This window comes from Bombus impatiens, unplaced genomic scaffold (genome assembly GCF_000188095.3).
Source record: "Bombus impatiens unplaced genomic scaffold, BIMP_2.2 scf_0091, whole genome shotgun sequence".
Classification (NCBI taxonomy): Eukaryota; Metazoa; Arthropoda; class Insecta; order Hymenoptera; family Apidae; genus Bombus; species Bombus impatiens.
Genome location: NT_176510.1, coordinates 646,072 through 660,083, shown reverse-complemented (window position 1 = coordinate 660,083; position 14,012 = coordinate 646,072). Strand labels below are relative to the sequence as shown.

The 14,012-nt window shown below is 28.9% G+C and overlaps 2 protein-coding genes across 5 annotated transcripts; one reads left to right on the top strand and one right to left on the bottom strand.

Moving 5' to 3' along the window:
- Nucleotides 1-1,831: 1,831 nt before the first annotated feature.
- On the bottom strand, nucleotides 1,832-6,854 carry LOC100744356 (REST corepressor 3). 2 transcript variants are annotated; one of them, XM_003485962.4, is made up of 10 exons: nucleotides 6,592-6,854; nucleotides 5,997-6,065; nucleotides 5,802-5,876; nucleotides 5,514-5,728; nucleotides 5,250-5,432; nucleotides 4,449-4,559; nucleotides 3,844-3,932; nucleotides 3,351-3,525; nucleotides 2,911-3,225; nucleotides 1,832-2,845 (listed from the first exon to the last, which is right to left on the bottom strand). In XM_003485962.4, exons 1-10 carry the CDS (start codon nucleotides 6,692-6,694, stop codon nucleotides 2,762-2,764), a joined length of 1,419 nt encoding a protein of 472 aa, XP_003486010.1. In that variant the 5' UTR covers nucleotides 6,695-6,854; the 3' UTR covers nucleotides 1,832-2,761. The 2 variants fall into 2 exon arrangements, with proteins under 2 accessions (XP_003486010.1, XP_012249990.1); XM_012394567.3 differs by lacking the exon at nucleotides 4,449-4,559.
- Nucleotides 6,855-7,799: 945 nt separating this feature from the next.
- LOC100744165 (diphthine--ammonia ligase) lies at nucleotides 7,800-13,635 on the top strand. 3 transcript variants are annotated; one of them, XM_003485959.4, is made up of 13 exons: nucleotides 7,800-7,916; nucleotides 8,886-9,089; nucleotides 9,161-9,345; nucleotides 9,416-9,489; nucleotides 9,618-9,798; nucleotides 9,981-10,072; nucleotides 10,144-10,234; nucleotides 10,307-10,481; nucleotides 10,551-10,718; nucleotides 10,829-11,130; nucleotides 11,439-11,766; nucleotides 11,827-11,928; nucleotides 11,998-12,302. In XM_003485959.4, exons 2-13 carry the CDS (start codon nucleotides 8,975-8,977, stop codon nucleotides 12,300-12,302), a joined length of 2,118 nt encoding a protein of 705 aa, XP_003486007.1. In that variant the 5' UTR covers nucleotides 7,800-7,916; nucleotides 8,886-8,974. The 3 variants fall into 3 exon arrangements, with proteins under 3 accessions (XP_003486007.1, XP_033174288.1, XP_003486008.1); XM_033318397.1 differs by having other exon boundaries at nucleotides 7,841-8,067; nucleotides 12,025-13,635; XM_003485960.4 differs by having other exon boundaries at nucleotides 7,842-8,067; nucleotides 11,998-13,635.
- Nucleotides 13,636-14,012: the final 377 nt, after the last annotated feature.

Sequence of the window (14,012 nt, the reverse complement as noted above, 5' to 3'; positions counted from 1 at the left end):
TTCGTGATATGTCGCTAACGATTATAGTAAATTTCTTTGGTGATCATTTCTATTTACATCCATGTTATATAATAATTTCTACGGTGTACCTAATCTCATAATCATTTTCAAGAATACCATCTTTTGTTAAAGAAATCGTGCACACACGCTTGCGAGTGTTTTTTTTTTATTAACCGTTTGAATCCCAAGTAGCGTGATCGCGCTGTTTAGATTTTGTGACGAAAAGTCCCAGTACATTTGAACGTTACGGACGACTAATGGTACTTTGTATTTCATTGTTATCTTCTCAATAATTGTTATTGAACAAAACTTGAAATATTTATAAACTTATAGTATGCATATATAATAATTTCATAAAGATATAATATAATATAATTTAATAAAATTATATAATATTTCATAAAAATAACAAATATGATGACGCTATATGATACGCTTGTTTCTCTTCGCAATTGATTAAGACAAACGCTATCGCGCTGTTCGGGATTTTTCAACCCTATTTTTTCAAAGACCTCTGAGACTCAAACAGTTAACATTAAGTAGTAGACTCTACCCTAGACAAACATTAAACTAATAGTCTTATTGCTATTGCTATTAATAGTAAATGTGGATGTACACATGAAACTATAAGCAAAGTTACAGGTATATGATGTTTAAATATTCTTTCGCAAAACAGTAAAAAATCATTGGAAGTAAGTTTATCTTGAGAATGATGTCTAATAATAATTATTTCTTCCAAACTAAATTTATATCTTTTACAATTATTATTAAAACCTAGAAAATTCACGACATAATTTCTTCTAAGATAGAATTGTGTATACGGATTAATATACATACACTTATTTGTTCGAATATTTAAGATTACACAAGCATTTCGGCAAATTTATAAAAAACATCTTTTTTTGTATAAAGATTTTGTCGAATTAAAATTATTCAATATAATTTTCTATTATACAAGTAAAATACTCCCTTTTTATAGGAGTACAAAATGTTGTGCTTTTAAATATAGGAGCACCGTCAGTTTGAAGTACGGACAATTTTAGTATACACATAATTTTGCATAATACAATAGAAATATCAGGAACCATTATTTTTTTCTTTTTGTTTTTTATACACATGGATTGAGTATGCAGCAGCAAGCCATAAAAATATATTCTTTTCAATTTGATATATTCGATTTTCAATCTCTCAAGTTTGATATTCTATAAAACTAATAAAAAAATTTCTATTGTGATGTATTTTAATAAAATATTAAATATTTTTTGTTAAAATGTGAATGAAATTGTATTATATCCTTGAGCATTATTCTTTTAATAATATATCATTCAACGCGATCATTGATTTCATTTTTACGTAAAATAACTTGGCAATGATTGCATTAAATTTTTGCTAGTACCTTCACAAATGATGTGAATCATAATATACGTGCGAATGATTTGAACAGTATGAAATTGTTACAGTTTCAAGTGTTCATAATCAATTATATGAAAAATTTAAAAGTTGGAAGAATTTCTCTTGTTCTCCAAATTTTTATTTACTTTAATAAAGAATGGAAGATTGTCTAATTCTCGCTAAATTTCAATGTTATACTTTGAATACATATTATATAAATAGGAAGCAGTGGGGAAAGAAGAGAAATATCTTCTCAATTTTTAAAATTGAATATTTTTAAATTTTACTGTTCTTTCCTTCATTTTCATACGCCCAAAAATGCATAGGCACAAGACAAGAATTCTTTTCTGATTTATAGAATTACGAAATAATCATGAAAACTGTTTAAGAACATTTTACATAAATGGAATATAAATAAGTGATTGCTCTCTATATTTTGTTCTTATCTATATATTCTTTTTACTCTAAGTTTCGTAACATAGATCATGTATATTTTTTATAAACATTTTATAAAAAATTAAATATACAGGACATAAGTCGACATAAAGTGCATGCAAAACTTTAAATTAATACAAACACAGCTTCATTGTAGCGACAAATTGTTAGAATAATATCTAGTTAATATTTGAGCATAGATAAAAAATCGTTGAAGACCGTTGATTATTCGCATATGAAATCGAAGTTACTGAACCATACCTGACTTTCTGAATGTTGTAAACTATAGCATTTTTTCAATATTTTTACAATTGCATCAATCTTTCATTCATTTATTAATGTTTGAATCTTTCTTCATTTAAAGTGAATAATTTTGTTTTTTAAATTACTTTCATTTAAAATGGGACTTCGATATCCCTTACGTATATCTACAAATATTATATGCTACATAATACAGTTGATTTATTTGAAAGAAACTTATTATGCATCCATGATTATGTACAATGGATGTTGCAGACATACTTATTATTCACACTTGGATGTATTCATCTTTAATCTAATTTATCTATGCTTAGAATTATATACCAGATGTCTTTAATAGAATTACGTTTCTTCCATATTGCTTAATAAAATCCATATTAGACATACGCAAAACTAAGTTTAGCTAAATAAATTCACATATTTTTGTTCCTATTAATTTATTCCTATTCCTTTCTATGAATTATTGATTCATGCATAAGTTCAATGAAAACTGTTGCTTGTACTTGATGTTTCTAATGCAATATTGCATTAGTATTGCATAACGTAGTAAAATTAAAAATAAAAATTGCAAACTGACTTATGAACAAATACCTTTTACAGAATATTATCGATGATCAAAGTGCCTGTGATTATTCTTTTCGCGCTTACCGGTATTCAAAAGTATAGTCATTTGTTATTTAGCAGTTTGTCCAAGACCTACGGATGATTTCGTTTTCTGAGATGACTCTGCTGTTTCATTAGGCTGATCCACATCCATCTGAAACATTGATATCCAATAATATCTACTAATAATGTAAGCAGAATAAGTTGTAAATATTTTACCTTTTCTTCTTTTTCATCGTCAATTAATATTGGACCGTTTTCAGCTTCATATTCTTTCAAGACAGCATCTAAATTATACCTTCGTCGATAATTTACAAAGAATGACCGCAAATGAGCTTCTGTTTTAGTTCCGATTACATCAGCAATCGCAGAAAAATCTTTCCCATATTTTCGGACACCTTGAACGGCCAAGAGCAATTCGTCATTTGTCCAACGAGCATTTATACGGCTGGATACTTCCGGTGGTCGTAAATCATCAATACCGTCAGTTGTTTTACGTTTCAATGCGCTTACTTGCTGTTTGTTTGATTGTATCTGTGTATTAAAATTAAAAATTTTATTCAGCTAACTCAGATTTTCTTAATCGAACAATAAATTATATAGATTTTCCATATAAAAATGTATCCACACGTTTCATATTATTTTATTGTAAAACGTACTTGTCGTTTTAGGCTAACAATTTCGGTGTCAATCGCTTGTAAACTGTTGTTTGCTTGATTGGGTTGACCAGCCAATGCTGCTAAATCATCGTGATTAACAACGAGACCGCGAGGTGGTTTTCTTTTATTTGTTCGACCTGGCATGGAACTTAATGGTCTTGCTACACCAGTTCGCCTAAATCATTTAAATAAATTTGTAATGTATACTTCTAATATTTTCTTATCAGTGATATATCTGATCTACAATTACTTTGTTCTTGGAACTTCCTTTAAAATTAACTAACATAAATAAGAATGCTCATGCATTCTTATGAAAGTATATTTTAAAAAGTTTTGTGATGCATGTATTATTACTTTACTCATTAAATATATAAAATTAATTTCCTATAATTCTCTAATTCATGATGAAATATATGCATGAACATTCTAATTTTAAGAAAAGTTCTAATAGTTTCTCAATTATTGAAATTTTATTTAACTTGCGCTCACTGACCTCCAGTGCAGATAGCAGCTGTGACACGCATGTCCTTTCGGCGTCGCACGAACACTATGACAAGCAACGCCACAGTTGCTACACGAGCCCTACAACACATAATACCCTTTTAAAATATATTCTGACAATCCCCCCACCCTTTCCATCCGTTAATATTTATCTAACATGTAACTAAACTAATCTTTAGAAATTTTTTATTACGAAAAGAATGAAATATATACATGAGAGTATTTAAAATTTTATCTAGAAACGTTAATTCGGCCCGCCATAAAAAATTAGAAGCTCCGAACTTTTTATAGTTTTATTATTTTAGTCAAACTTTTAAGTAATAAAAAGCCAATAATTTCTTTCGAATTAATAAGTTCATGAGATATTTAGATCTCCCTGGTATTAGATAATTTTTGGGCTTCAACATTTTTTCCTCAGTAAGGTTTCAGCCTATCAATTCTACTATGTAGATTACTTCCGCAAAATTTTGTTCTTTTTGATAAAGAAAAAAAAAAAGATGTAGGGCAGAGAAATAATAAATACGGGACGGTAAAAATAATAGCAAAATATAATAAGCATACTATGCTATGCAACAGGGTAAGGTTTAGGCTGAGTACCTGAACCTGAGGGGCGTTTTCCGAGTCGGATGGGGCTTTGGCGTCAGTGCCTTGGCTTCCTGGCACAGCTTGGTTCTTTCCACGACGTATTCCGCGGTGGATCGTCCATTTCTAGAACGTTCCACATTTACGTTCATACACGATGCAACGATAATTTAACTAGCTTTAGTCTTGTATTACTGATGTTATATAGATCTTTTTAATAGTTCAGAAAATTATTAAGATACAAAAAATAGAAGTTTAATATTAATGTATCTAAGTTGCATTTTTTTTATATTATATTAGTTCATTCCATATTCGTCTCTTAACTCATAGTTCTGATAATTTTTACCAATTGTAGATCAGTGTATTTTTACCATTTTCGTATTATTCACCGCATGGAATACGTTACCGTGTGGATACATTTTTTAGACGCGTATTACTGCATATTAGATATGTACGATTTTGAGCCAGTGCCATGGCATTAAAATGCAGCAAGAGGAGAACACTACCACACGCAATAGCACAAACGTTAATTTACTTAACATAACGTGATAAAAAAAGATAGCAAAATTAAAATGGAAACAAAAAGCTTTAACTTTGTTTGTAAAAAAAGTTAACAAGCAACGAAAATAAATTTGTTATTCTAATTAATAAAACACAATTTTATATTTGTAATTACTAAAATATTTAAAAACTGATATTTTAAGATATTTTATAATATGAAATATTATTCTAGATAGAAAGAGAGAGAGAAAATTTATTCTTTTTTATGGACATCAAGTGCATGCATTTGTTAAATATCTGAAAAATATGTCTTACTTTTTCTTCTGATTCACTGTCTGTATTGGAACCTAATTCACTCCCATTTTCACTACCATTTTCTCCTTCTTTCCCACCACTCGTTAGTTTCCTTGCTTGTCTATCCATTAGTGATGTTCTAGTCCGTGTCTTTTTCCAGCTATAATAATATTTAACAAGGCTGGCAATAGATTTATCTGGTAACTGTAAATATAAGACAAAAAATTTACCAATTTTTTATATAATTCTTGTATTTTTTAATTTTTAATTCAGGAAAGATTCTACCATTTGACGAATTCGATGGAAGCTTTTCCCATGAAACTGAAATGCTTGTTCAAAAAGAACTTTGTCCTCTACTGTCCATTCATCAGGGAATGGTGTAAAATTCGCTAAATCTAATACAGCACGCTCTAAGTTATGTTTGTGCCAAAATAACATTCCTAATGCTTGTTCTCCATTATAGCCATACTTTTCCTTTGCTAATATGATATATTCATCCACTATAAAGAAACGAAAAATTTGTATGATATATGTATTATAAAAAATCAAATAAATAAAACAGTTGATATTTACATTTTTGATCAGGTATATCAGTAGTAGGAGACCATACCAATAATGCTCTATCAGGACACTGATCTAATCGTCGTTCTAAAATATAAAATATATAATTATGAAAGTAAAAATATGAACTTGAAAGAAACTTTTTTTTAAATTACAATGTATATGTAAAAAGAATCTGAAATTAATAATTCTGTTTAAATAACATACCACTGACTGGAACAAATTCTGGAACAATAACTTGATAATCCCTCCCAACACGGATTTTCTCTGCTGGAACTTAAAGAAATTATAATTTTTTAAAAATGTAGAAATTTCAAATTAATGGAAAAATATAAGTGAACTTATTGTATAGTTTGTTAAAACATGAAGTTCCAAAAATGTTTTTTTAATTTATATTTTATTGATAATATACAGTAATAGCTACAAATTATTTTAATATACAATTACATATATAAAGACTCAATTATACTTCATTTAGTTCGATTAAAAAAAATAATATATTATTACAACGATATATAGAAATAAAAGTTCAATAATACCGAAAAAGTGAATTAAAATTGTTTCATAGAGATATTCACAGGAATTGGCTGAAAATGGGAGAAGCTTAAAAAGAGGAAAAGTGGGGCGCGCTGTTTGAAGATCCTTACGGATTTTCGCGTTCGATCAATATAAAAGTATGCAAACTTCCAAAGGAGAATATATTCTTAGAGTTATTGCATATTTATGATATATCGATTGAAATAAGGATTAAGAAGATCACGCTAATTATAATACTAATTGAAGTGCAATATGAAATTAGTACCTCCGTCTTCTTCGCTCGAAGATTCCGTCTGTCCATTAGGGCTGGGGCCCCTCGATCTGCGCCCATTTCTAACATTTTCTGAGTTTCTCTCTGCCAGAACCATCCTCCAACTTTTCTTCGATTTACTTTGTATCAAATTATTACCCTAGCAAAGAGATTTTTGTACGAAAAATCAGCGAAACCTGCGTTGCAGGCGATAGCTTGAAACTACACCGTGTTCGGTAGAATTCGACTCACGCTTCGTGCGACCGTAGCGAAAGTAAAATGGCTGCTTATGAAAGTGATCCGATTGGTCAACGATTTACTAAGTAAAGATGGCAACGTATATTTTCAATGTATTTCGAAATGAATCGTATTTAAAAAAAAAAACGAATATTTGCAATAATTTCTTTGTAATTATGATACAAGTATTTTCAATTGAATTTATACATAACTTAAGCAAAACAATTTTATTTATACATGCAAAAATAATAAAACATTCGATTTTTGACACAATTATATTACTTATATATAAAAATACATAACGTTTTGAATCAATTCAGAAAAATCTATTTATTTTCAAAAAATGAACAATTATAATTGTAAAATATTGTTATATTGTACAAAATATATTATTATTTTATCGAATCATGAATGAAGACATACATATTAATTTCAATAATCTATCCTATAACTATATTTGGAATACGCCAGCTAAAACCCTAAACAAATGATACTGATGGTAATAAACAAATGACTTGAAGTTATGTAATTCGAGAAAGCATGGATTAGAAAATTATTTCATCCCAACTGTATTACAATACACATTTGGTATTTGATGCTATATATTTCATCTTTGCAACAAATCATATTCTTATTTTATGATGTAGATGGATGTATGAAAAATTATAAATAAATATATATAAAAAGGAAGGAATTACGATTAAATTACAATTTGGTTTAAGTTATATCACAATCAGTAAATTATAGCATAGAAGCAGATTGAAATAACGAGACATCGATATACTTTATACATTGATGATGTCACGAGGTACAGTGGCACGAATTATGTCCGAGAATTTTTCGTAGACTACATCAATTTTTGTAACAAATTCGCCAAATTGTAAATATTAGCTTGTGATAATAGTAAATGTAACGTATATTAAGGACGAATACAGAAAGTAAATTGTTTAATAATTGTTATAAATAATCATAGAATTAAAATAAGTCATAACCTCAATTCTACGGTTTATGTTGAAAGTTTTATCACTAAGAGGCGCCACTATCAAGCAATCGCAGTCTCTGATAGACTTTGCCGTGTAAGGAACTTTCATCGCCAATTTAATGTAAATATTACATTTGTTGAGAATTTAGAGTTTATTTTAGCATACATAAGTTCGAAATTATTGTTTGCGTTCCCCGTGCAATTCATTGCTGGGCGTCATTCCGTAATATTTCTCGTTTAGCCGAGATCGGCAATAACCAAAAAATCTCTCCGTAGGTATTCTTTTTTTCCTTAATAATAGCTGATTTTTTCCTTAACATCTCATTAATGTTAGATATTTTATTTCACATCAAGTTCTATAACCCTTCTAAAAAGAATCTAGGTTCTGTCTACATTTTTTCGGATTATGTGACGTTTACTGTTTAGAATAGTACAGTGATTAATTTTTGTTCACCAGCCAATTGTTACACATATTAATAAGTTAAATTGAATATCTGATATCCTTTTTGTGCTTCTCTCCTACGAGATTTTATTCATTACGATAGTACATATCTTTTTCTCTATTGAAAACATGTTAGAATTAAGAAAAGAAAAAAAGAACTTTCCTGAATATATTCTTAAATATTTATTGAAAAATAATAATGCTTATTGTATTATTTATATATTAGATCATTCAAGATAAACATCTGTGTACATACATTATAAATTTAATTTTGGCTTAATATATATTTGCAAGTAGTATATATACATATGTAATCTAAAATATGTTACAAGCTCCTATCATTATGTTGTTTGTGGTTTAGATATTTTCTTACCCTTAGTAGTAAGTATTTGTTAATCTATATTTAAATAGCTTGTCCTCATATAAATGTTGCAAATAAAGGAATGATTCTTTATAAATATTTGGGTTATTAAGCTATTTTTTCTGTATCTGTTTATACATTTATACATACATATAGATATACATAGTATCTAAAAAACCATTTATAATCTTATTTGTCTATTGTCATAAAAAATTATTTCTACATTTGACATGTCAATATGATAAGATTATCATTATCATTGGATTTTTTTTATTGCTTTATTACAGATGTTTGTCTGAAACAATATATTGAGATTTAACTTTACTCTAAGCTCTTGGTAAGCTTTTTTGAGAGATTCTAGTGTAAATTAAACAAAATGAGGGTTGTTGCACTAGTCAGTGGTGGTAAAGACTCATGCTTTAATATGATGCAATGTATAGCTGCAGGCCATGATATTGTGGCCCTAGCTAATTTATATCCTGTTGGAAAGGGTAAATAATAGCTGATAAAATCTTTCAATCTATTTAAATATATTATAACTAATGAAACAACTGATTTATAGATGAACTAGATTCATTTATGTTTCAAACTGTTGGATATCAAGGTGTTGAATACATTGCAGAAGCTATAGGTTTACCAATGTATCGTGAACCAACCTTTGGTAGGTCAAAAATGCAAGAAAAGTATTATTATCCAACAGAAAATGATGAAGTTGAAGATCTCTTTAGGTTGTTAAGTAAAGTGAAGGTAAGATATAAAAAATACATTATAGGATAATTTTGTTAGTTTAATTATTTTAACTTCGTTGACTCCTTAGGAAAAAGAGAATATAGAAGCTGTTTCATCAGGAGCTATTCTGAGTGATTATCAACGAATTCGTGTGGAAAATGTGTAATTATTTAATGCAAATTTTTAAATGTTTAATTCTTATGAAAAAGTTTATGAAACAGAAAATAAAAATTTTATTTTTTAATTTGATAAAGACAAAAATATCTAATGTATTGAAAGTTTATTTTCAGATGTAGTCGTTTAGGACTTGTTTCTCTATCATATCTATGGAGAAGAGACCAAGATGAATTGTTAAAAGAAATGATAGAAAGTTCTGTAAATGCAGTTATAATCAAGGTGGCAGCTTTAGGCCTTGAACCAAGGCATTTGGGTAAATCACTTTCTGAAATGCAATCCCATCTTGCCAAAATAGTAAGTAAAATGTCTTAATGATTAATTTAATACAAAAGAGTCTCCTTTGATTTCATCTTATATTGGAAGTATTCCAAATATAAATAGCTCATATAAAAAAAGTATATGCAAAGAAAACTTATTGAAATTGTAAACGAGTAGATATATATATGTTATGTTAATAGCTATATGTTTACTTATAGAAAGAAAAATATGGTGTTAACATATGTGGAGAGGGAGGAGAATATGAAACCTTTATATTAGATTGCCCCTTATTTAGTAAAAGTATTGTAATGTAAGTTCTCAAATTTATTATCAACATGAATATAAAACGAGTACATATATGTACTTTTTATTTTATTCTAGAGATGAATATGAAAGTGTAGTTCACTCAAATGATAACATAGCACCCGTTGGATATATAAACTTTAAAAAAATTCATGTACAAGAAAAAAATGTATGTTGAAATATTTTATATTTTTATGAATCTCAGAATAAATCCATAAGTAATCAAGAAAAACTTTTTCAGGATGGTCTAGAAGGATTAACGTTACAAGAAAGATTAAAAAATGTTCCTATTAAAACCCCATCTGATTACATTACAGAAATAGTTGGACCAGAATTACATGACGGTTGTAATTTATCGGAAGATGAAAACGATGAACATGATTGTACAGACAATAATCTAAGAACTTCGAATTCTGGTAAATTTTAATCGATCAGATTATCTTGTTTATCACATAATAAATTAATTCAATTTACAACAATAATAGGTCAATTTAACCCACCGAGTCCTATGGAAATTTTATATGAGGAAGAAGACTATCCTGATGTGCCAGTAGTAAACAGAAATCAAACCGGCTGGTTCTGGTTTGGCGGTATCGCTGGTAAACATCCGGATGCTAAATCTGCGATGCGAGAAGCATTGGAGAAATTAAGCAGTAGGTAAACTTTAAGTTTTTTAAATCATCTTTTAGTTAATTTTTTTTTCGTGTAATATCGTATTTTGGATTTGATGTAGATTGATAAAACACACGTATCGACTGTCTAGGTCTAGTCAAAAAGGAAAATCTTCAAATATCGGACATCGTTGCCGTAACGTTATATATAAAAGATATGTCGAATTACATATCTATAAACGAGGTTTATATCTCATGTTTGAACAAAACAAATCCACCAGTTCGTGTATGTGTGGAATGTCCGTTAAATATACATGTTGTACTTGATGCTATAGCCTATAAAGAAACTCAAGACTGTGGTGATAAGAAAATTCACAAACGACATACAATGCATGTTCAGAGCATAAGTCACTGGGCACCTGCAAACATTGGTCCTTATTCTCAAGCTGTTCGTGTGAGTGTACTACCGTTACAAACCAATTTGCGTGCGCGTCTCTGTGTGTATATGTAGACAAAATGTGTGTATGTGCGCATTCATACGCGCACGCACACACATCTGGTTTACAAAAGAAACATAACAGTGAGGTAAACAAAATAAAATTTTTTAGAATGAAAATAAGAAATTGAACATTTAATAAGTAATATAAAAAAACATTTAAATGACACTTACTAATAATTCTGAATCTATTTTAATCAATATATATATAAAAAAAATAACTATGTCATTTTTCACAACAGAAATTTTAATTGCTTATTTGATAGGTGGGTGATATTATCTCAGTTGCTGGCCAAATACCACTGGTGCCTGGTAGTATGACTATTCTGGACTTAAATATTAAAAGGCAATGTCGTTTAACGTTGAGGCATATAGATCGTATTGTTAAAGCTATGGACTCGAATACGCAACTCAGGGATATTGTGCAAGGTATTTGTTTTTTGACTCATTCTAGTTATATACCAGATGCACGAAAGGAATGGGAGAAGCGAACAAATAATGCTATTGTGGATTACATCGTTGTACCGAATCTTCCACGTGGTGCTCAGGTTGAATGGTGCGTTTGGGCTCATAGAGATAATAATAGATTTGAATGTAAGTATATGAAGGACTAATCTTTATTAAGCAATATTTTTAAAACTCATTTTTTTACAGATGAAGAGACTGGTAAATGCGTAGGCAATTTCAAAGTGGCAATAAGGCGTAGATGGAATTACGAAAATAACGTTTCAGCAATTGTGTGTTATATGTCCACTGGTACATATTATTGTTTGAATATTTTTACAACGTTTCGTAAACAAATAAAAAGTATTCTATCCTAATTAGGTTCATCCAATTCAACTGGTAATTTAGCCGCGGAGACGAATTTATCTTCTACAGAGTTAACTGTAAACGAACTAACAGAAGCACTCGAATATGTATTGTGTAAACTTACAAAGGGATCCCAAACTGTAAATCCGACATGCAATCTACGCATCTTCTACAAAGTCGGCAGTTCGCCAGGACCGAACTTTATTCAGGACATTCTTTCTAAATTTTCTACACGAAATTTAGTCACTACTATTATACCGGCAACGCACTTACATAATTTCAGTACATTTTTATCTATATGCGGTATTAGACACGAGTAAAGCCTAACAATAGTTTTTACGTTGTCAATTATTTACATTAACATTATTGTCTCGTATAAACATTGCAAAGATTTTATTTGCCGTTTAAATTATTTCGATCAATAGATATATGAACCAAGAACAAATTGATTTTGATAAGAATATGAAAATAATTAACGGCTATGTGGAAACTCGACCACGATTGTAAAACTTTATATATTCTAAAGGATAATTACTTAGCAGTATCAGTGCTCGAATGTAAACGTTATTTTTCACCTTTTCTACTGATTGCTTGTTGGGTTTGCTCAGAATTCACTTGACATCTGTCAATAGTGTATTTATATTCGGCTAGTCAACGAGACGTTAGTGATTTTAAGTCATTTTGTCTCGTTAGTATAAGTGTTCTACATAATGTAAAACACGTTATGCCATCTCATAACGTGTGCTGTATGCTATGCCTCGTTTTTGCTCAAGTTATTTTCTATTTTTCACAATTTCACGATACGTGCGGAGTGTTAAGTGTGTGATTTTATGGAAGAATTTGAAAGCGTGCACAGTCATTTTTATAGTAGCGCTCAAAGTAAACTGAATATAAAAAAATGTATCAGACATACTAGGAGAAACTATACATTCTAACATCAGATATGAAAAAAACCTAGTTTATGCCCTCTCTAATTTTAGCCAAAAAGATTTAAAAAAGGAGAAAAAAGAAAAAAAAGGAGACTGGAACGATAAGCGGAAATTTAAAACACGCACTTTTCAACGATTATCTCCTTTCACTTTTGAAATGCTGCCGATATTGTTCCGCTATCATTTAGACTTTATATTGAATGGCAGGCATGTAGCTTTGCAAAAAAGATATAACAAAATGTGTTTCGCAAAAAAGGTATTGTTTAAATCCTCGGTAGTTTCTGCAAAATTGATCTAATGTTTTAAAGATACATCTTGTACAAAAACGATGTGCTATACATATATTAAAATATTTTTGACAGTATAATATTCATGTAACGATATGCCAAAGTTTGTATTTTACAATTTGGACATTGTTTAATCGATTTTTATGTCATCTTATTTTCTTGTACATATTATTAAATAATCTAAAACATTTTTGCAATGTATTATAAAATGTAATTAGTTTCGAAAACGACAATTGGTTATCAATTACGTGTGAATATCAGGGAAAGGTAAAATTCTGATACGAGGAACATGAAATATACTGTTCACGACGTGGATACTGCGTTACTATAAATATGTAAAAAGATATTTGCAAGGCATACAACTCTCGCAACAAAATACTATTCCGAGGATTATATTGCAAAGAAAAATAAAGAAAGTGATATATATTTTTAAGAAATTGCTATTTTGTTTCATATTTTATTATACTCCCTTTTTTGCCTTCAATATACATACGCATTAATTCTCAGTGCTTTTTTAGAAAACGTACTAATAAATTATAAAATTGTTAAGTTTCTTACAAATAAAAATTAATTCTATAAGTTATTATTGAACTTGTGTATATGCATGTAACAAATGTAAATATTAAAAAAAAACAGCACATTATGTACATTTAAAAAGAAATGTTAAAAATCATTAGAAAATTTATATAATTTTATGAAGCAGTCTTCTCCTATAATTATTTCTTATCATGATATGTCATTTCTATCTATAAATAATGAAGAAAGAAGATAAATTATAAACACAATTCATATATAATAAAAAAATTGATTTCTC

What these genes read in the sequence shown, in the direction of transcription:
- LOC100744356 (XM_003485962.4), bottom strand. Translation starts at nt 6,694, where the DNA reads ATGGTTCTGGCAGAGAGAAACTCAGAAAATGTTAGAAATGGGCGCAGA. An exon ending in TCCATCGAATTCGTCAAATG is followed by an intron (nt 5,433 to 5,513) that starts GTAGAATCTTTC and finishes TTATATTTACAG; the next exon opens with TTACCAGATAAATCTATTGC. An exon ending in AGCTGCTATCTGCACTGGAG is followed by an intron (nt 3,526 to 3,843) that starts GTCAGTGAGCGC and finishes TAAATGATTTAG; the next exon opens with GCGAACTGGTGTAGCAAGAC.
- LOC100744165 (XM_003485960.4), top strand. Translation starts at nt 8,975, where the DNA reads ATGAGGGTTGTTGCACTAGTCAGTGGTGGTAAAGACTCATGCTTTAAT. An exon ending in AATCCCATCTTGCCAAAATA is followed by an intron (nt 9,799 to 9,980) that starts GTAAGTAAAATG and finishes GTTTACTTATAG; the next exon opens with AAAGAAAAATATGGTGTTAA. An exon ending in CTTATTCTCAAGCTGTTCGT is followed by an intron (nt 11,131 to 11,438) that starts GTGAGTGTACTA and finishes CTTATTTGATAG; the next exon opens with GTGGGTGATATTATCTCAGT.